The sequence below is a fragment of the Lagenorhynchus albirostris genome, chromosome 10 (assembly GCF_949774975.1).
Source record: "Lagenorhynchus albirostris chromosome 10, mLagAlb1.1, whole genome shotgun sequence".
Taxonomy (NCBI): Eukaryota; Metazoa; Chordata; class Mammalia; order Artiodactyla; family Delphinidae; genus Lagenorhynchus; species Lagenorhynchus albirostris.
In genome coordinates this window covers 34,305,947-34,327,536 of record NC_083104.1, presented here as the reverse complement: position 1 = coordinate 34,327,536, position 21,590 = coordinate 34,305,947, and the positions used below count along the sequence as shown (strand labels likewise).

General features: G+C 42.5%; 1 protein-coding gene across 1 annotated transcript in view; it reads left to right on the top strand.

Annotated features, from left to right (window-relative positions):
• Positions 1-21,590, top strand: part of CACNA2D3 (calcium voltage-gated channel auxiliary subunit alpha2delta 3) — a 788,855-nt gene that overhangs the window by 574,910 nt on the left and 192,355 nt on the right. Inside the window, exons 14-16 of the mRNA XM_060164015.1 lie at positions 8,926-8,997; positions 10,473-10,553; positions 19,540-19,614. Coding sequence (XP_060019998.1) covers positions 8,926-8,997; positions 10,473-10,553; positions 19,540-19,614 — 228 coding nt within the window. The remainder of the gene's footprint in view (positions 1-8,925; positions 8,998-10,472; positions 10,554-19,539; positions 19,615-21,590) is intronic.

The window sequence follows — 21,590 nt, the reverse complement described above, 5'->3', positions numbered from 1 at the left end:
GGGGAGGGGAAGTAGGCAGGCATTGAAAAGGAGTAGATACAGAGCACTGTTTTTGATCTGGAAATAGGTGGGAAGCTCCAGGGATCTTTTCTGTGTCTTTTCTGTGTGTGTGACCAGGGGGTGGGGGTGGGGGTGGGGGTGATCTCTACGTAGCCACATACTCTGCACATGCCCTCTTTTCTTGATCTGTGTTTCCCTACTGTTCTCCTTAGTGCTGTCTCACCAAGTAATTTGTACAGAGTGTTATTCTGATGACTTTCTACTCTCCAGCTCTCCCCTCACCATGGAGTGTGGAAACTGGAGAATATGGGTGTTATCTGTCCCACCCACATTGCCCCTCATCATGTGTTAGCCAGAGAATGGCCCCTGGGGGATTCCAAGGTCATTTGTAAACTTGAGCTCATGTAGAAAGGAGAGAATGCCAAGGTTTTGGCTTCCCTTCTGTTAAATCTGTGTTTGAGAAAGTAGGTGTGAAGGAACCCCCCTTTTCCTGCATGCCCTCATCACATTCTCAGATCCTGAATGCTTTAAAGAAACAGTGGTTCTCCTTTCAAAATGTTTCATCTGATATTTAAAGATGTACACAGCTGCATCTTTCCACCAAAGGTTATTGACAGAAGGAATAGTTGATATCGCCTATCTGTGTTTCAGTTCAGTGGGGAACTTAGTGACATTGGTTACAGTTAAAATACATTTTTATTGGTAAGGCCCATACTCTGGAAATGGCTTATCACCCAGGACCTTGTGTCTGCAATTCACCCTGCTTGCCTCTAGATGGTGGTAGTATCTTTTCCTGGAGTGCAATTTAGTGTTCATACCAGGTGTTGGAAGGAAGACAGAAGAAATGCAGCTGTGTACTCACAAATTACATAAACATATATAAAATATTTATGTATTATGTAATATATTTATATGATGTACTCTATTAAGGCAGTCAATATGCTGATCAACTTTAATAAGAAAAGAAAAACATACAAACATAGGAGGAGCAAAGTATAGAAGAAATATGATATTTGCAGAGAGTTAGTGAGTTGGCCTTTGTTCTTGGCTTAGAGCCATTCTCTTCCTAAGCTGAGTTCCCCATTTGTGCACAACCTTCTCATTGAGTCCCAGCCTCCAGGGCTGAGCACATCTGGCAGGAGGCTCTGCTGAAAACCACCTGGCAGCCCTCAAACGGGCTTCCAAGCCTGCTGCCCTTAACTCGCTCAGATCCCTCCTCAGGGCCAGGAGTCCTGCTTGCCTCCTTTCTCTGGGGCTTTGCACTCACCACCAGGGGCCTCCAGCTATAGAATAAACAGAGCATTCTGCCACTGGCGCTGGCAAACTTCCTCTGATTGGAGATGTGAAAGAAGGCAACATAGTAGATGTCCTCCAAAAGTCACAAATCCAATCCATGTTCATTTGGGCAAAGAGAAAAAACTTATTGCCTCAACTAACCCAACAGAAGAAAGCATGGATGGGGTTGATCTTAGGGATGAAGGCATTCAGGACTGGTACCTTCCCTCCCTCTCCCTGTTCCTCCCTCCTTCTCCTTCTGCTTTTCTCTCATCACACACACACACACACACTCTCTCTCTCACACTCTCTCATCTCTCCTCATCTCTCTGGGTTGACTTTATTTTCTCAATTGCGTCTCTATGAGGAGGGGACATAGCTGTCAGGCTTACATTCCTAAAACCACACACAAAAGAGTGTAGAGAGTTTTTCCTATTTGCTCCAGATGGAAAAAAGGAAAAACCCCCAAATAGCCCATTTTGAATCATGTGTCTAATTAATAAACCAATCATTGTGACCTGGGCAGAGTTTGTGTGTATTTTTGTGTGTGTGTGTGTGTGTGTGTGTGTGTGTGTGTGTGTGTGTGTGTGTGTGTGTGTGTGTGTGTAGTGCTGTGGTTGGCACAGCCTGGGTTGGATACCCAGCCACACGTGCAGGGTGGGAGAGGTTAACTGTCAAGAAAACCTTCTGAATGGAAGGGGTGAAGAAGATTTCCCTAAAGGAAGGGGTTGATATTTGCAAAAGAAGGAAAAGAAAAGTGCCGGGCAATTTTTTTAAAAGGTCTCCCCTGCATTGTTCCATTTGTAAATATTTTTAAGTATAAAGTAAGTGATGAAATTACTATGCGGCAGGGAACTTGTTCCTAGTGTTGTTAAACTGGTTTTCAGAAAGCTTCTGAATTTGTCCTATAAACCCTGAAAGATATCAGTAAATGCTGGACATTTTTATTTTAGTTAAGGCTGGTCATAAAGAAGACAGCCTTCTGCTCACGTGTAGAGAGACAGTGTACCGCCCCAGCCAGCTCTTCCCCATTTGCCTCATTAGCTTTGCTGTCCCCACTAAGACCTATGTCTTATTCCTGGTTATCTTCCCAGCACATGGCATGGAACTTGGCACATAGCTGATGCTCAAGGAATGTTTATCAAGGGAATCAATGAATAATAATGACTAGACCTGCAACAAAATTGATAGAACACAAATCTGGTTCTGTTATCCTATCTGGGGCCACACCCTAGAGCGGCGCCTGCATCGAGCTAGTGCCATTGGTGGGAAACTAATCAAGCATTAGGAGGAGAGGCCTGGCATCACTGCATGTACCTCACAAATGCATATTCATATGAGCCCATATGCATGATTAACTTGGGAAGCTGACAGGAAGCAGTCAATCTGTTGAGCAAGTTTGTGTTTTATAAACCAGATGTTTGGTATTATTATTCATCATTTCCTTTGATACCAGAATGGTCTCCATTATGTAGCATAGGAAATGAAGGATATGGAATAATATACACTTATTATACAACAGAACACCACAACCAAGCATTTCAGAGGCCTGTTCAAAGCCTGGGCAAGTATAATTGAATGGCAGTTCATTTTAGGATTCCCACTTGGACTCAAGTTAATGGGATTTTGCCTAGATGGACCATCGTGACCCCCAGTCTCCCACTCCTACCCTTGGAAAATGAATGTTGACTCTATGTCTGCATTTTTCTTGGAAGCCATGTCTATGAATCATAAGCAGTGCTCTTGCCTCAGTGTCTACTACAGGTTAGGGAGCCACAGGAAAGCAGGGACCCCCTAGTGTAGTGCGGGGACAGAGGGTGTCTGGCTGTGGTTTGCTGCATAACTCCTGCTTGGTGGTCTTAAAAAAAAAACCAAAACCTTTTGCCACCAGCTGCTATTTCCTATGGCAGGAGTACAGAATGCCTTTCAATCGTAAAGTGCTTACCGTGCAAATTAACTTTCAATTTGATATTCACTCTCCACAAAATGTTTAAGATTCACAGGACCCAGACCCAGTGGAAAGTGGGAAAGATGGAGCTGGCGGGTGCAGAAGAGCATCTTCATGTTGTGCAAGTGATATTTCCGGAGTGCTGCCAGCCCTCATGGCCATACTGATGAGCTGGTATAACATCAGAAAGGCTACAGGTTAGGGTTCTGGCCAAGCCAGTACAAATCTGGGGCAGAATTGTCCCTGAAAGAGGGACATGTGAGCTCATAACAGTGGCTAGACTGAGATCACTGCATTTCCCTTGTTTACCTGGGGCTGGTTTAAAATGAGTGGTTTCTGTACAAATGTAATATTATGGGTTTTTTGAAAATTTTAAGTAACGCAGTAATTATATTTGGAATTAGCCCCTGAGTGAAGTTGTTACTATTTTCTGGCCTTAATATTTGGAAGTTAGTTTCCCGTGATCTTATATTTATGCCAGGACAAGTACCAGTGACTTATAACTGATTTTTACTGTTTGCAGGAAAAAAGCTTCATTTCTCATTATTGTCAATGGTATGTTTTGATTTTATCCGTGATACATGTTGGCATTGCTTGAAATTTTGATTTGAGTTGCAAAGTGGAAGTTGCCCAGGGTTATGGATCAGCTCAACTCAGTTTTCTTTGTAGCATTAAGGATTAATCAAGGAGTCAGAATATGGGAAGATTTCTGATTCTGAGGGAGATGTTTATTGTGGGTTGGTTCTGCCTTTGAAAATGGCCTTGCATGCCCCCATTGATGGCCATAGTATACTTTAAGTATTTTTAGCAAGGTGTTGGAACCATGGTTTCACAAACTGTTATATACCAGTTGGTTTGGTTCCTGGCAACAATAACTGTTAGCATTATCTCATAGTTAATATTATTTGGTTCTTAATATGATACATCAAGTTTGTTTATTTATACTAACACCAAAGTTAGGCTGTCCCAAATAATAGATTATATGATTACAATGTGTATTACTCAGGATTCTCCAGAGAAAGAGAACCATATGAGATATATATGTATTTTTTTTCTTAAGTGTAAGGTAAGTATACACACACCCACACACATACACACACACAGAAGGAGGGAGGGAGAGAGGGAGGGAGGGAGAGAGAGAGAGATTTATTTTAAGCAATTGCCTCACATGAATGTGGGGGGCTGACGCATCTGAAAAACTGTAAGGCAGGTTGGTAGGATGGCAATTCCAGCAGGATGGGATTTTACAGTCTTGGGTCTGAAGGCAGTCTGGAAGCAGAATTTCTTCTTCCTTGGGGAACCCTTTTTTCTCTTAAGGCCTTGAACTGATTGGATAAAACACACCCAGATTATGTAGGATAATCTGCTTTATCAAAGTCTACTTATTTTTTATTGAAATATAGTTGCCATGTAACATTATCTTAGTTTCAGATGTGCTACATAGTGATTTGCAAATATTATGAAATGATCATCACTATGTCTAGTAACCTTCTGTCCCTGTACAAATTATTATGTTACTGACCATATTCCTTATGTTGTGTATTATATCCCCGTGGCTTATTTATTTTATAGCTGGAGGTTTGTATCTCTTCAGCCCCTTCACCTATTTCGCTCCCACCTGCCCCCCACTCTGGCAACCATCTGTTTGTTCTGTTTCTGTGAGTCTGTTTTTATTTTATTTTGTTTGTTTGTTTTGTTTTTTAGATTCTACATATAAGTGAGATCATACTTATAAGTGAGATCATTTGTCTTTCTCTGACTTATTTCACTTAATATAATACTCTCTAGATCCATCCATGTTGTCACAAATGGCAAGATTTTTTTATGGCTGACTAATATTCCATTGTGTGTATATATCACATCTTCTTTATCCATTCATCTCTCAATGGACAATTAGTTCGCTTCCATATCTTGGCTATTGTAAATAACATTGCAGTGAACATTGGTGTGCATATCTCTTTTCGAATTAGTATTTTATTTTCTTCCGATAATTACCCAGAAGTGAAATTGCTAGATCATATGGCAGTTCTATTTTTATTTATTTATTTATTTATTGGCTGTGGTACGTGGCTTGTGGGATCTTAGTTCCCAGATCACGGACTGTACCTGAGCCCTCAGCAGTGAAAGCATGGAGTCCTAATCATTGGACCGCTAGGGAATTCCCGGCAGTTCTATTTTTAATTTTTTGATGAGCCTCCATACCTTTTTTCACAGTGGCTGCACCAATTTACAATCCCAACAGTGCACAAGGATTTCCTTTTCTTTACATCCTCACCAACGCTTGTTATTTGTTATCTTTTCGATAATAACCATTCACTGACAGGGATGAGGTGATATATCATTGTGGTTTTGATTTACATTTCTGTAATAGCGATGCTGAGCATCTTTTCATATGCCTGTTGTCCATCTGTTTGTCTAATTTGGGAAAATGTCTATTCAGGTCCTGTGCCCATTCTTCAGTCTGGTTGTTTGTTTATTTGATGTTGAGTGTATGTGTTATTTGTATATTTTGGAAAATAACGCCTTATCGGATATATAATTTGCAAGTATCTCCTTCCATTCAGTAGGCTGCCTTTTCTTTTTTGTTGATAGCTTTTTTTGCTCTGCAAAAGCTTTTTAGTTTGATGAGTCCCATTTGTTTATTTTTGCTTTTGTTTTTCTTGCCTGAGGAAACACATCCAAAAAAATTGCTAAGACCAATGTCAAAAACCATACTGCCTGTTTTTTTTCTAGGAGTTTTATGATTTCAGGTCTTACATTTAAGTCTTTAACTCATTTTTAGTCTACTTTTGTATATGATGTGAGACTGTCCAGTTTGATTCTTTTGCATGTAGCTGTCCAGTTTCCCTAATACCATTTATTGAAAAGGCTGTCTTTTCCCCATTGTATATTCTTGCCTCCTTTGTCATAGATTAATTGCCCATATAATTATTCATATAATGAACCCATATAAGTGTGGGTTCATTTCTGGGCTCTCTATTCTGTTCCACTGACCTATGTGTCTCTTTTTTTGTCTGCCAGTACAGTAATGTCTTCATGACTGTACCTTTTGTAGTATAGTTTGAGATGAGGGAGCATGATCCCTCCAGCTCTATCCCTGCATGTGGCTCTCTGCAGAGCCCCAAGGTGGTACCAGCCCACTGTTGGGTGGGGCTGGGTCCCTGTTGCTCTAGGCTAGAGGGAGGATTCCAAAATGGGGCTTGCCAGTGCCAGTGTTGTTGTGGAACAAGCTCCTGAAACTGGTTGCTGCCAGCATCTCTATCTGCAGGGGGAGTCCCAGTTGCCTCCTGCCTCTCCGGGAAGCTCTCCAAGGTCAGCAAATGGGTCTGACCTAGGCTTCTTTTAAACTACTGCCTCTGTGCTGGGACTTGGAAAGTGTGAGATTTTGCAAGCACTCTTTAGGAGCAGAGCCTCCATGTCCTGTCACTCTATGGCTCCCCTAAACATAAGCCCTGCTGGTTTTCAAAACCAGACGTTCTGGGGTCTTGTCTTCCCAGTGTAGGATCCCTGGGATGAGGAGCCTGATGTGGAGCTCAGACCACTCGCTCCTTGGGGAGGACCTCTACGATTGTGATATTCCTCCTGTTTGTAGGTTGCTGACCCGGAGGTATGGGTCTTGACTTTACCACGTCTCCGCCCTTCCTATCCATCTCGTTGTGGTTCCTTCTTTATGTCTATCGTTGTGGAAAATCTTTTCTGCTATCTTCAGTTTGTTCTCATAGATAGTTGCTGTGTAAGTAGTTGTAATTTCGGTGTGTCTTTGGAGGAGGGGAGCTCTGGGTCTTCCTACTCCACCATTTTGGCCATCTCTAAAACCAACTGATTTAAATGTTAATCGCATCTAAAAAATACATTCACAACAACATCTAGACTGGTGTTTGGTCAAACAACTGGCACCGTTGCCTAACCAAGTTGCCACATAAAATTAACCATCACATCATGAATTCCCAGTCCTTGAGGGATCTTGAGATTCTTGTGTTGTTTTGCTTGTCATGGAGGAATATAGGCCTATCTTGATATAGAGGTAAAACTAATAAGAACATGGCCTCCTCTATCCCTGTTAGGAGTTTTCCCAAAGCATATAAGTTTCTCTTTAACTATCATGGTTATTGATGGTGGAAAGCATTGCCTTTTTACAGTGCTTCTTGGATTTTAATATGCATACTAACTATTGAAATGAAGATTCAGATTCAGAGAATCTAGAGAGGACTTGGGATTATGCATTTCTAGGGCACTCAGGTGCCAGAGGTACTGCCATTCTGTGTACCACATTACAAGTAATGAGGTCCTATTGCTCAAATAACCTATTGGAAGAACAAGACTGGTAGAAGATTGACTGAGTTTAATGACCTTTCTCAGGAGGCCAGTCAGTCTGTGGGGACCTCAGTCTATGGGGACCTCTAAATTTTAGGATCTTCTCTTTATAGTGCCTTTTCCCAAGAAGACCGAGGGAGCAACACCTCCTTTTTCTATGGAATTAAAGTGACAGAGAAGTGCCCAAACATCAGAAAACACTCTAGACTGAAGATAGTGGATTCTTATTCACAGATTGCTTCATTTGAAGCTTGAATGGGCTGTGAAACCAGGAAGTAAACCTCTCCCACCAGACTTGCCAATTTTGGTCTCTATCCGCAGTGCCACATGCCTTGATCTTACTGGAGACTCTGCTACTTGCTAGCCATGTGACCTTGAAGGCAGGGAAAGGAAACTAGCATCTTTTGAGCACCTGCAGATGCCAGGTACCTTGCTGGGCAGTTTCACATTTTATCTTCATGGCAACACTGTTGGGGAATACTTGGCATTATTTCATATGAGGACATGAAGGCTTAGATAATGCAGTTAATAAAGATTCAAAGCTGAGAATTAGAACGAGGTTTGTCTTGGACCAAAGCCTACTGTGGTCCAGGACTCAGTTTCCCCATTTGTTAATGGGGCAGAGTAGGGGTTCCTGCCTTTCTCCTAACACTGTTGTGAAGGACGGTTGGGATGGTGGTCTCAGTGCATTTGTATGCAATTCAGTGAGTTACAGAAGTGTATTATGTGCCAAATTTCAAGAGTTCTTCTTCCGGGAGGGATGTTCAGCTTCTTACCAGTGATTTAAAGATGAGCTGTTCAAATTATTTTTTTATTTTGTTTTTATTTTGTTTGTTTTCCATCTGGGACTGACATACAGAGATACGCAGAAGTTCAAAAAGGCCATGACTCAGCTACCTTGGGGAGAATAAATGCTTCCAGATTCCATTGTTTCCAGCAGGGGCAACTCATAAAACCCCTTATGCTCATGCTTTCTGATCCTCAATTTCCAGATTAAGGAGAAGCATTAATATTGCACATATTGAACATAAAAGTCTGCAAAGTAAAACAGTAAAGTCAGTCTGTAGTAATAAAATAAAATGAATCACTGAGATCCAAACAGGGCTTTATTTGAACTCAAATAGCTGAATGCAGTAAACAGATCAGCTGGAGTGACTGATGGTAACTGACGTTGTTTCCCCTGCTGGGGAGGAGGGGCTGTGATCTTCACCTGCACGTCAGGGTGGAGGAATGTTGCACTCCCACCTATGCCATAAAGGCTCGAGTGGACCCTGGTCCATTCCCAACAGCCCCTGGTCAGGAAAGGATGAGATAGTCAAAGGGTATGGCCTCCAGCACTATTTATCCTAGATCTTTCTCAGGTAACTGGCTTTTCTGTCTCCATCCAGCTTGCCAATGGTCAGGGCCCCGTCCTGATGACCACGGTCGCCATGCCTGTGTTTAGTAAGCAGAACGAAACTGTGAGTACAGTGACTGGATTTCCTACTTGTTGCTAGGACGGTTGTTATCTCAGACCCCCTCTGACTCAAGCTTTGGTGCCCTTTATTTACTCATTTAATTTAAGGATGGAGGGTATATAATTTTTCCTCACTTTTAATCCTGCTGGTAGCATCATGAAATCAAGAGTAGATGAGAGATGAGACTTCCCTGGTGGTCCAGTGGTTAGGGCTTTGTGCTCCCAATGCAGGGGCCCCAGGTTTGATCCCTGATCAAGGAACTAGATCCTGCATGCCGCAACTAAGAGCCGGCACAGCAAAAAAAAAAAAAAAAAAAAAAAAAAAAATAGATGAGAGGAATTCAAGCAGGCATCATTTTACAGTTTGTAGCACTTTTCCAAAATTTAAGTGTTTAAATGACCAGAGGAAGGAAACCCCCAGAAAGAATCCTTGATTGTAGTGGGTTAACCTCTCTCTGATTTACAGGTACCAGCCTTGAATTAGATTCCCAGGGCTGTGGCAACAAAGTGCCCCAAACAGGATGGCTTACAACAATAGAAATGTATTCTCACAATTCCAGAGGCTAAAAGTGCAAAATCAAGGAGTCAGTTCTAGGGAAGACTCCTTCCTTTCCTCTTCCAGTGGCCCCAGGAGTTCCTTGGTTTGTGGCAGCATAATTCCAATCTCTGCCTCTGTCTTCACATGGCCTTCTTCTCTCCTTATCTCTCTGTCCTCTCTTCTTCCTCTAATGACACAAATCATTGGATATAAGCCCCATCCTACATCCAGGATGATTTTGCCTTGAGATCCTTAATTAATTACATCTACAAAGACCCTATTTCCAAATAAGATCGCAGCCTGAGGTTCTGGGGACACTTGAATTGGGGGGAAACAACAGACAACAGCGATGAATATTTTCTTCTAGAAGCCCCTTTCTGACATTAGAAAGTTTAGTACACCACATTGACCTTGGGACCTGGGACCCTGGAGGCCTATTCCTTCCCCTTAGTCCTTGATTCCAGCTTGCTGCTAAAAATGTGTTAGGGTTATTGCATCTTTCTCTGGCTATTTAGTCTCTCTCTCTCTCTCGTGGGCACCAGATGGCAGTGTAAATTGAGAAAGTAGTTAACATGTAAAGTGTTTCCTATAAAAAGTTTCCATAAGAGAAACTGATTAATGATCATAAGTCCTTAGCTTCTTGATTTTCAGGAGAGAGAAGAAAATGGTTTTTAGGGTGTCTTGGTATGGGCGTGTGTTGAGGGATATATAGTAGGTAATGTTTGGCCTGAGAAGCTACCATTCTTGCCTAGGAATATTTTGGGCAGCGGATGGGGAATAGAAGAGGTTCCCTCATAGAGATCCAGGTTAACCTTCAATCTCTCTCAGTTTGAAGAAGGCACCAGACAGTGATCTATGGTGTGTGGCTTTTCAGGAGGTTCTATTTCTTCTACCAAATTAACATACTATTGTTGGTATTGTTAAATGTTTCTTTTCAACAGAGATCTAAAGGCATTCTTCTGGGTGTGGTCGGCACAGATGTCCCAGTGAAAGAACTTCTGAAGACCATCCCCAAATACAAGGTAATGCATCACATAATTAATAGTCAAGGGCCAAATGCACAAGATAATTTCACAACCTGCCGTAGTGACAAGGAAAACATGAAGGAAGGAGGCCCTTCTACTCTCTTCTAGAGGGCTCTGTTTTGTTTTGTTTTGTTTTGTTAGAATAATAATAGTCCATGCAGGTCTGATTAGGTCTACATGTGCCTATCCAGGTTTGTGTGAGTCTGTGGAAATCTACACAAGTCTGTGCAGTTCTCCACAGGTCTTACACCTCTGATGGTTTTCTAAGCCAATCTTGATTCACCCCAATCTGAGGACCCTCTAAAACCTGTTACTTCTTAACAGGAACCCAATGAGGCACAAAGAAAAGTGGTCTCTGACTCTCGACTACGTATTCCCTTTATCCTGGAAGGTGATGGGGTACAAATTAATATTCCTTTCCTAAAGCTGCATTAAACCTATGGCACTAAGGGAATTGTAAGTTTGTTTTAAATTCTGGGGATAGTTGAGAGGGTGGAGTAGATAATTTTGGAACAAAGAGATTAGGGCAGACCTTGGTAGGCCACTGCCTTGGGAGTTTAGAACAACATGGAAAAGAAACACTAGATGGAAAGGGCTCAGAAAAGGGTGTGGCGGGGGGTGGATATGCTAGAACCAGCTCTGCGTGTGAGGCCAGCCCTACCTCGAGAGAGAGGGTCATGCTTTCCCCCTTACCTGGCTATATTCCCAGCACTCTGTTCCCAGAACTACTCTTTGGTTTATTTAGTTCTTCCACATTTGGGGACAGAGGGGCTCTAATGGGTCATCCCAGTGCCACCCGCAGCCCAACCTCTTTCCATGAGAACAAGCATCCCAAGCTCCATGTGATTTCCCAGAGGTCCACAGACTGGATCTGCCCTCTCTGGGGCAGGCAGGCACACACAGTGACAGACTGCACTGCCACCTAGGCTGGGTGCAGGAGTTGGCAAGTTGCTATGAAGGGGACACGGTGGCAGTAACCATTTTGTGGCCCATAGGGATGATATTACTTGGTATTTATGTTCTTTGGCTGCTGTGGTTAAATAAGCACTTTAACAAAATCAGAGCAACGGACAGGCCAGGAGCCTGGTTTCCATCCAAGTCAGGTTCAGGCTCTACTACCTTTAAAGCAGTGTTGTTCCAGCTTCAACCTTTTGCTTCCCACCATCGTAACACATTGTCTTTTCTTTGTACCACCTGCAGAATTACTGAACAGATCTTTTTAAATTTCATTTGACTGGCACTTTTTCTTAATTATCTCTTCTAACCTCAGCCTGAACAGCCACATGTGAAGTCGTAAATTGAGATATGGTCATTATATTTTTCTGATACATAGGTTAGCCAGGGGAGTAACATGCAGGTTTTCCTTTTAAGAAGATGGCCCAGAGAGTCCTTGAACCCCATGCAGAAAACTCTCACCTGTTCCCTAGTGGGGGCTCCCCAGAAAAGCAAATCAAGGGGTGAGAAGAGGAAGGTCCCCTTAAGCCCTATCCCAGTGCTATGGAACTGCCCAAGAGCCGTCTCTGTGTATGCATGCATGGGAGTGCAGGGGGGCAGGAAGCAGCCCCTGCTCCTTGTCCTGGGAGGAGTTTATGGACTGACATGGTTCCCCTGGCTGCACAAGGGTTGAGACCATACCGTCCCCTCTTCCCCCAGCATGAAGCAGACCAGCTCGCCCATCTCCATCTCTGGCCCACTCACAGACTGACGAGGGTTCTTTCCGTTCCCATCTGGAGGGAGGCAAGCTCCTTTGGGCTGGGAATCTGAGATTCTTGGCTAACTGGCAGGGCCCCCTCCCTTACCACCTCATTCCCTGATGTGCTGAGCCTGCCTCACGACCATTGTGAGAGGCCCTTCTTCCTGGGCCTTGGCAGGAAGAGGCAATGGTTAGTGCTCTGGAAGAAGATACATTTGGAGTTCAGCTCCATCACTGAGGAGCTGGGTATGGACAACTCTCTCAAATCCTTAGTTCCTCTCTGTCCAATGGTGATAACAATAGAACCTGCTTGTAGATTTGTGTGAAGAATTGACCACTGTCATCAGTCAGGAGCAATGGTAACACACTGGTCAAGAGGACAGATTTGACCCCCAGCCCCTGGTACCTGCAGCCCTCTTCCACAGGGAGTACTGCTTGCAGAGAGCTATTGACACCTTTCCTACCAGATTCTGACACCTGTGGCTTCACATCCACTGATCCTTTGCTAACCCAGAATGCCCAACAGAACGATGGGTTAACTGAACAATGGACTAGGCAACCACATGCTGGGATTCTCAGCCACCTTTGAAAATGGGGTTTTCAAAGAATTTTGAAAGACACGGGGAAAGGCTTACGATACAAGGTCATGTGTGTTAGGCAAGATTCTTAAGTTTGACGACAAGGATAGGTCCACCTTTTTGACAGAAGGCCAGGATAAGAGCAAGAGAACAGATCACCAGGCATCACAGCAAGCCCTTATCCAAGCAAGTCAGCTAAATGGATGACTGCAGCCAAAATGAACAGGTCACCCCTCAGAGGGTTGGATGCAAAGTGACAGGTGCAGAAAACACCTGTTTAAAAAAGCACCATTTTGTGGTACAAAATGGGATGTCTCAAGGTATAATATTAGCAGATAACATTTGCCCAGTACTCCGTGCTGTGCAACGAACATTACCCCCATCATGTTGAGAAACCTTCCTCAGGTAAGTGCAGTGCTGTTGTATCCATTCTACTCATAAGGAAACTCAGGTTTGCAGGGCTTATGTTCACAGAGCTCAAGGCTACATAAGTAGGAAGTGGTGAGTGTGATTTGAGCCTAGATCCACATTCTTAGAGCAGATCTAAGCCATTCACATACTACTTCATATACTCTCTGTACCATTATTTACTTAATACTTCACTTGTAAATCAGCCTGAAACTTTCTTCACTTAACTAAATTTTGATAGGAAACACATCATTTCTAAAAAGAAAAGCCAGTGTCAATTTGCATTATAGAAGATAATTGTAAAAAAAATTATAAAAACAAAATAATAGTATTAAATAATTGATTCCAAGGTTCTGAACTTGAATTCTGTTCTCTTTTTTTCTTTTAAGTTAGTATTAAAGGCAAATGTTAAAGATATACTAATGGAAAGTTTATTTTTGATATAATTGGAAGGATGGAAGAAATTTTTAAAAGGACTGCCTCTTACTAGAGGTTCTGGCTATAAAGTTTAACACAGGCCCTACATGCCACCTGAAATCATCTCGCTCTACACTGTTTTTCCTAAGAAAGCAAAATAGGCCATGGGAAGATGATGGAGGACTGAGGAGTGAGGACCATAGGGGATTGTTCAGACTTGGGGTATGTATCCCTGCCTCCTAGGGCTCCCCTTAGCCCTGGACATCAGTGCCATCACCACCCTCCATAAGCCCATGCTGCACCCTCACCTGTTGGCCCAACCTTCTCAGAGAACCCAAAAGGTTAAGTTCTTCCCAGCGCTTCCTAGCTGGTCCTTAGCACATGCTCCACTCCTAGAAGAGGAAACTTCTTTAAACAAGCAAGGCATGTCTCTTCCCATATGCCAATTCCATTTAGGTGATCAAATTAGAAAGCCACCTTCATGATAAGAGGAAATGAACTCTAATCTAAAATCAGGTGTCCAGGCTCACAAAAGGTGGCCTCCTTAACAAAAGAACTTTCCTGATTGGGTTTACTGAGATGACAAAAGTCTTTCTTCCTACTGTCACCCTGGAGCCCTGACAACCAGGTTCATTCAACAGCAAGGCTTTTACAGTTGAAGTTAAGTTTCCAGAGCATGATAGGACATGTGGTTGATCCAAACTCACATAAGCACATGTTGGAAACTGTATAGCTCCCCGGAGATGGAAACTCAGGGTATTTGAGGCCCCTAAAGATAGTGGACTTTACTTTTATTGAAATCCCCAGACTTAGGTACCCAGAAATGCTGGCTTACTGTTTAAGGAAGGGCATCCCACCTTCCTTAACACTCTTAATCCTCTTGCACCATATAAGAAGATGTAGAAGCCCATATATAGGGCCACTATTTAATATATGCCCAGTAAATCAAGAAAGTGTGAACATACAGGAACTGATAACAATTACCCTGTGAGTCTGTTTCTCAGAGCTTCCTCTACTAGGCAATGTACTAAGCTCTTTATAGCATTATCTCACTTAATAATAGGTAGACACTGCTATTACCCTTGGCTAAAGAAACAGAGGCTCAGAAAGTTTAAATATCTCACCAAGTCTCACAACTAGCAATCCAGACTTTTAGCCTTTATTACCCTAGAGCCATTAGGAACAATAAAGGACAATAATAGTAATAGTTTAAATAATAGTTAAAATATTAAAAATAATATTAATGGCTAAAATAATACAATAAAACATTCATTGAACTTTTTACTGTGTGTTTGGTATGGTAAAAGTGCTTTATATCCACTATTCCCACTGAATCCTTATTACACTCCCATGAAGTGGGTACCACTTGACCCCGTTTTTAGATGAGGATACGTGAAATAACTTTCTCAGTATAACTCAGCTAATAAAAGATAAATGAAACAAAGTATAATAAGGGGATAGAGGAAGATCAGCTACAGAAAATTAACCAGCAGTGTCTGAAATACAGGCTCTTCTGTTTTAGGCTTTTCCTAAGGTCTGGGAACGAGAGACCCACGTATGACATACCTTAATCTAAGTTATCCTTCCTGTGGTTCCCACAAGAGCCTTGGGGAAAAGGTGTGCATGGCAGGCAGAGTGAGCCATCTAGGAGAGGAGAGCTCCAGGGAGCAGAGTGCAAATTATACCTTTTTCTCTTGATTAACACCTTGTAAAGATGAGTCTGCTCTCAGGGTTTTCCCAGAAGATAGAATTCTTTTTTTTCCCTTAGCTTCATAGATTTTCCCACAAGCAATCAGACTTCCTGTACTTTTTATTAAGAATTCCAAACACCCCAGCAATAATTTCCGGACACCACAGCCTCTGTTAATGTAATAAGCCATTTTATAATTGGGTTCACTTCATTAGCCCAAAGTCTCTGCACTTGGAAGGGAAGCACCTCCTTCCCCGGGCTGTTGGAGCTCGAGGCTCCTGGCCTCCTCCAGAAGAGTATGATTCAGGATGAGGGCCCCTTTGGCAGCCCCAAGTGCTGGAAGGCCTTGTGTCCCATCTGTTCTTTTATTACTCCACGGGACTGCACATTAGAATGGACAGGAAGACTGGTTCTATTTCAGATGAAACAAAAATTAGAGATTTCATCTGTATATTGATTTGGGGCCCAAAACAAATGTTGGACATTGCCATACACAAGTTTAAGGTTTCTGAGAGACTCATCCACAGAATGTGTTTTGAGATTTGCTCAGTTTCTGTTCTTACATCTACATTAGGTTATATCCATATGCCATCAACCAACCAACAAAACATTCTGATGTTATTTTCTCAGACTGTTCTCCTGGGAAGGATGTTAACCAGATAGTTTCTGAATGTCAGAAGACTTTCTCAGGTACAGGCTTGAGGAGGACTGACTATGTACCTCCGATAACAAATCAGCTTCTACTTTTCAGCTCATGTTCAATATTTACTTTAGCTCAAACTTTAAAGATGAACTAGGTAATATTTGGGTAAAGTAGTGAATGTCTTAAAGACATGCAAACCTTAACTGGAGCACCTGTCATGTGTTAGACATTATGCTAGAGACTGGAGAAGTCAGAAACGAGTGAGATGATTCCTTCCCCACAAAGAGCCCATTCTTATGGGGGAGGCACTGCCTTATCTAGAACAAGGCAGAGGAAAGAAAGACAACCAGCTAGAGTTGAGAAGCAGGCAGAAAAGTAAGTGTAGCATTTTCATGTATTAGGGTGAAGGTAATAGTGGAAAAAATTCTCAGGGTTTTATGGAGACATGGTATGGAAAGGACGGTGCAACAGGAGAGACCTTTTATAGGGGAAGATCCTGAGGCTGAGCTCATAGCATGGGTGAGAATTAGCTCAGGGGAGATGGGAAGGAGCAGTGCTCTGGGCAGCTCCCACTGTGTGAGTAAAAGTCTAAGTGGGAGAAAACAACTGCAGGGGTGGTGATGTCCCTGTCGTGTGCCCTTGAGAGGCCATGAGTGAAAGAAGGCAGTGCTGGGTAACTAGGTAGGGGCCAGATCCCAGGGAGACTTGATGGCTGGGCCCATGGATTTTATCTTATACATGAAAGAGGTCTTTAGTGGGTTTTACAAAGGGGAGCAACAGAGTCAGAGTTACCTTTGACTTTGATTAATCTGAAGGATGACTTTGTTGGGGCCAAGCTTTGAGGCAGGAAGTGCAGGTAGGACCATTATGGCAATCTGTTATATTAAATCTATATGAATGGTAGGGTGGGGAAGCAGAGTTGAATCTGAGTGATTTCTGGAGGAAAAATTAGTAATTACTTGGGTCAAGAAGTTGGGGATGAAAGAGAAAAAGGAGTTTGCAGCTGAGGAGTCTGGGTGGTTGGTGGTGCCGCCGATTGAGAGAGAAGAGCAGGAAGAGCAGCACTAAGGGAAAGAACCACCCTGCTGCACCGGGTGAGCCTGGGGCGCCTGTGGGATGTCCAGGCAGAGACGGCCGACACACACGTGGATACTGGGATCTGCCACTGAGGGGACAGGCCAAGGCTGGAGCACAGATCTGGAGATCAACAGCATCCAGGTGGTTAATGAATCGTGTTGGGGGAGAGAGAGCTAAAGCAGACAAGGGACGCTGGGGACAGAAACTTAGGGAAAATTAGTGCTTCCAGGCGGGTGGAGGATGAGTGTCCTATGAAAGGGAGGAAACCCGGGAGTGTGGGTCCTGGCAGCTGAGGGACTAGAGAGTGTCAAGGAGGAGGGGGCAGTCGGCTAACACAACCAGGAAGAGAGAGAGCTTTCTATAGGGTTTGGCAGTTAGGAGGCCACTGGCAACTGTAAAGAAAGGAGTTCTGGTGGCATCTTGGTAGGCAAGGGGTCACAGCAGAGGCAGACTCTAGTAGGGTCGGGCATGAGTGAGCAACAAGGAAGTAGAGATGGCAGTTGAACAGTGAGTAGAGGACATTGTGTGGGAAGGTCAGCTCAGTCTCTGCATCCCAGGGAGGAAGCAGAGAGTTTAGGATAGCTTTGTAGTATCTGCACTCAATTCAGTTTCTTTTGTTTCCCTCCTTCCTCCTTTTCTGCTTTCTCCTTTCTCTACCCCTCTTCCCTCCATGCCAGCTACCCCTCCATAAGCACATGGTATGACCTTGGCTGTCACAGAACTTATATTCTGACAGGCAGACAGGCATTAAATAATTAAAGGCCTTGACTGATGCCTTGATTACTTATAGTCAACCTCACAAATAATTGATTATTATCATTTTGACACAAGAAAAGTAGAGGGCATTAGGGGGGGCATATGCATGGAGTTTTACCTTTTTTTGAGTATTACTTCCTACAAACAGACCAAGAAGTGAAGGAATGTAAATTAGAAGGCACTGAATGTATTAGTTGACTATAAAATATTATTTGTTTGGTCTCATTGTGAATTTCCAACCAAATACCACTTTTGCCTTTAATGGAAAGAGTCAAACTCTCTGAGTCTTTTTTGACCCCTGCAGTCCATATTAAACTGGGACATAAATAAAGGTAATTAACGCAGTGTTGACTGTGTCTGACATTTTTTCCAAGAGACAAGATGAAAGAGACAATATACATCTCAGAGGATAGCTGGTTTATCTTTCACAGCATAATGAAATACACTTTTATCATTAGAATCAAGTAGAATCTTATTAAGACTTGCTTTGCAAGGTAACTCCAGAAGAAAATGCCTGTTGCCCTTGACTACCGTGTGCATATTTACTTTATGTAATGCAAGGAAAACTTTTAATTTCTGGTGTTAAATTCCCTGAAGTTAATTTCACATCACCTTGACGTTAAGCTAACAAGCAGACAGGGTAGTTCTTGGTTTGTAAACTCTGTTGTCTGGATCATTTAATAGTATCATATTCAAGAATGTGAGCAGCAGAGAATTTCCAAGAAAAGTAACAGTGAGGCCTCAGAACTATGAAATAACTCGTTGGAAAAAAACAGAGGATTTCTTTTTCTTCTCCCCTTTCACTGCTCTGGCAAAAGTGGGTTACATTTTCTTTCTTCAGAGAGAGAGATCAGTATGGGTTCTATGCCAGAGGCCATTTTAATACATGAATGATTTGTAGGTAAATTTATTGTAGCCAATGGGTGCAGTCAACTGTGTAATAGAAATATTGTCAAAAAGCTGGGATTATTATTTAAATAAGTGCAGTGTTAAATTTGATTACATACTTTTTAAAGCTAGTAAAACATTTCATTGCTCTCAAACTATTTCCCATAGTCCCATTTAGTCAGAAAACATAAATTAAGTGAGGCTCTGCATAGAAAATTACCCAGGCTTTGTGTCGATGGAAGCATGCATGGAAAAGCTTGGCAGCCTCACAATTTAAAGACGAAAGGATATAAAAAGGGTTGGCAGGCTCCTATATAGGCTGGTGGGGACACTTTTATCCTTGAGGAATTATGGAAAATGACTGCCTAGGAGAGTGCATGCTTGCGATGGCCCCTAGGGGTGTGAAATTGTAGGGAGCCTAGGTGTGCCTCAGAGGGAGGCCCCTCTTGCCTTATCTCAGGTAGAGAGAAGACACCCAGGTTGACAAAACTCTGTTCACTTGGACATAGGGTCTCCAGAAACATTAGCCACTTGCCTTTTAGAAAATATAATTGTTTTTGTTTTAAATAAATCAAAGTAAGGGCTTTGGATGCCAGCGTGGGTCTGTGACATTTTAAATTGTGCTATTTGCTGAGCTTATCCTGTGACAGGTCTTCATTTCCACCAAATGTCAAGGATCAGTGCCTTGCATTCATTTTAATGAAATATTGTGCTGATAAGGGCTATGAATGCCAGGTTTAAGCTGCACATTACTAAATGTCGGGCTGCTTTCTGCTTTGTGAATTCACCAGGGAGCAAGCTAATGAAGGCTTCTTTCTCGCTTCTTCTTACAGTTAGGGATTCACGGCTATGCCTTTGCAATCACAAATAATGGATATATCCTGACGCATCCAGAACTCAGACCACTGGTAAGAGACATACTTATTTCTGTGTTTCTCCCTTTATGATTTTAAAAGACTTTCTTCAGTTCTACAGTAATTACACTTTGCAGTTTTCACTTGAAACGCTCAATTCATAATACCGTCTCTAAAAGGTTGTTTTAATAGTTTATAACTAGCATTTTGACATAAAATATGTAAATAATGTAGGGTAAATATATTTACTATCATGGTTTTATATATAAATCCATATATATCTATATGTACTTATATATTTATTTCACATCTGCCAATATATGGAAAAATTTTAAACTCTGGACAGCTCTGGAAACCCATCATAATAGATACCTTTATATAACAAATGGTCTCTAACACTTCAGTCTGAGACCAGCTTATTGAAAGTTACATTTGATACAACAGATTAAATCCAAGATCCCTGGAAATTCATTCTGATGGGATTTGCCCCCAAAATACATTACCCAAGCCCAGTGCCTGCTGCCTTGAAGGTATTTGTGTTTAATTGAAACAGTTGAGATTTTCTCCTTGTCCTGCCTAAGCTGTATCCAGTAGCATTGTTTGGTGAGCTGACATGTAAACCATTTTCTTTCAGCATCGTTTTCACTCTCTCTGAAGTGAGTGGGGTTAGGTCAAATCCAGGACAGCCAGAATATCACGGTCCATTCTGATCCCTGGGGAGAGGCTGCCTGGAGCACTGTGTTGAGGAGCATTCTGAAGGGCAGCCAGGCTTGTCAGATAGGAGGCCCTGGTCCACTGTGCACTCTGGAGGTGCACAGGCAGTGAGTGTACCACGTTTGCCATCCCTGGACTAGTTGTAATGTGTTGAAAAAAGGACATCCTTTTCGGTCTGCGGTTAGCTAATTTTAAGGAAGATATAAAAGTATAAAGAGTAATATAGTAAACTCTGCTTTTGAATGTTAAGAAAGTGTAGTTCAGGGCTTCCCTGGTGGCGCAGTGGTTGGGAGTCCGCCTGCCGATGCAGGGGACACGGGTTCGTGCCCCGGTCCGGGAAGATCCCACATGCTGCGGAGTGGCTGTGCCCGTGAGCCATGGCCGCTGAGCCTGCGCGTCCGGAGCCTGTGCTCTGCAACAGGAGAGGCCACAACAGTGAGAGGCCCGCGTACCGCAAAAAAAACCAAAAAACAAAACAAAACAAAGAAAGTGTAGTTCATTCCTATAGCTATACACACACACACACACACACACACACACACACGCACGCACGCACATCCACCCCACATGTCTTTTTCCCTTTCATCAAAATTAGAAAATAGCAATGCCTGCTATGCAAATGTTTATTGGTGAAACATCGTGGGGACCAGTTTGCTTCTCGCTTGAATCATTGTTTAGAAAAAGTCCATGTTTTAGCTCCATCATCATCCAACTTTGCTCTAATTGCCCTGATATTAATGGAGTCATGGCCACATCATGTGGATCCCATATGCATGCTTCAGGATGGGACTTAAGGTAATACTTGACTTCAACAATCTTTTTATCAAAAAAGGGTTGAGTTAACTGCTTAGCTAATTCCAAACGTAACTTAGAATCATTGAAAAGTCCGATTGAAAAAGCTACTAACTTTTTAAGGATATTTAAGTCTAAAAACATATTTAAGTTTAAAAAGCTTAGCACATTACCCATTTCTAAGCCTTCCAGTTGGGGTTGCCTGTTGGTGGGTGGTAGGAGTTATATATTTGGTGTGACTGAGTATGGGCTCCTAGTGCTTAGTTATTCCAAGTTGGAGTGGATCAGAGTAAATGAAACAATCAAACCTGGATCTTCCGCTAGTGAATGAATAACTTTCTATGTATCAGCTTTTAAAGAAGGAACAAAATGGAACCAGATGTCAGAAGTCACCAAGGTACCTTTCCTTTCTCTATAGCAATGGAAATGAGCAGCTCCCATCTGCACAGTCAACTCACGAAGTCTTTCTGGTCTTTTATATCTCCTGGTCATGCAGCAAATGGTCTGTTTGCAAATAATCCATC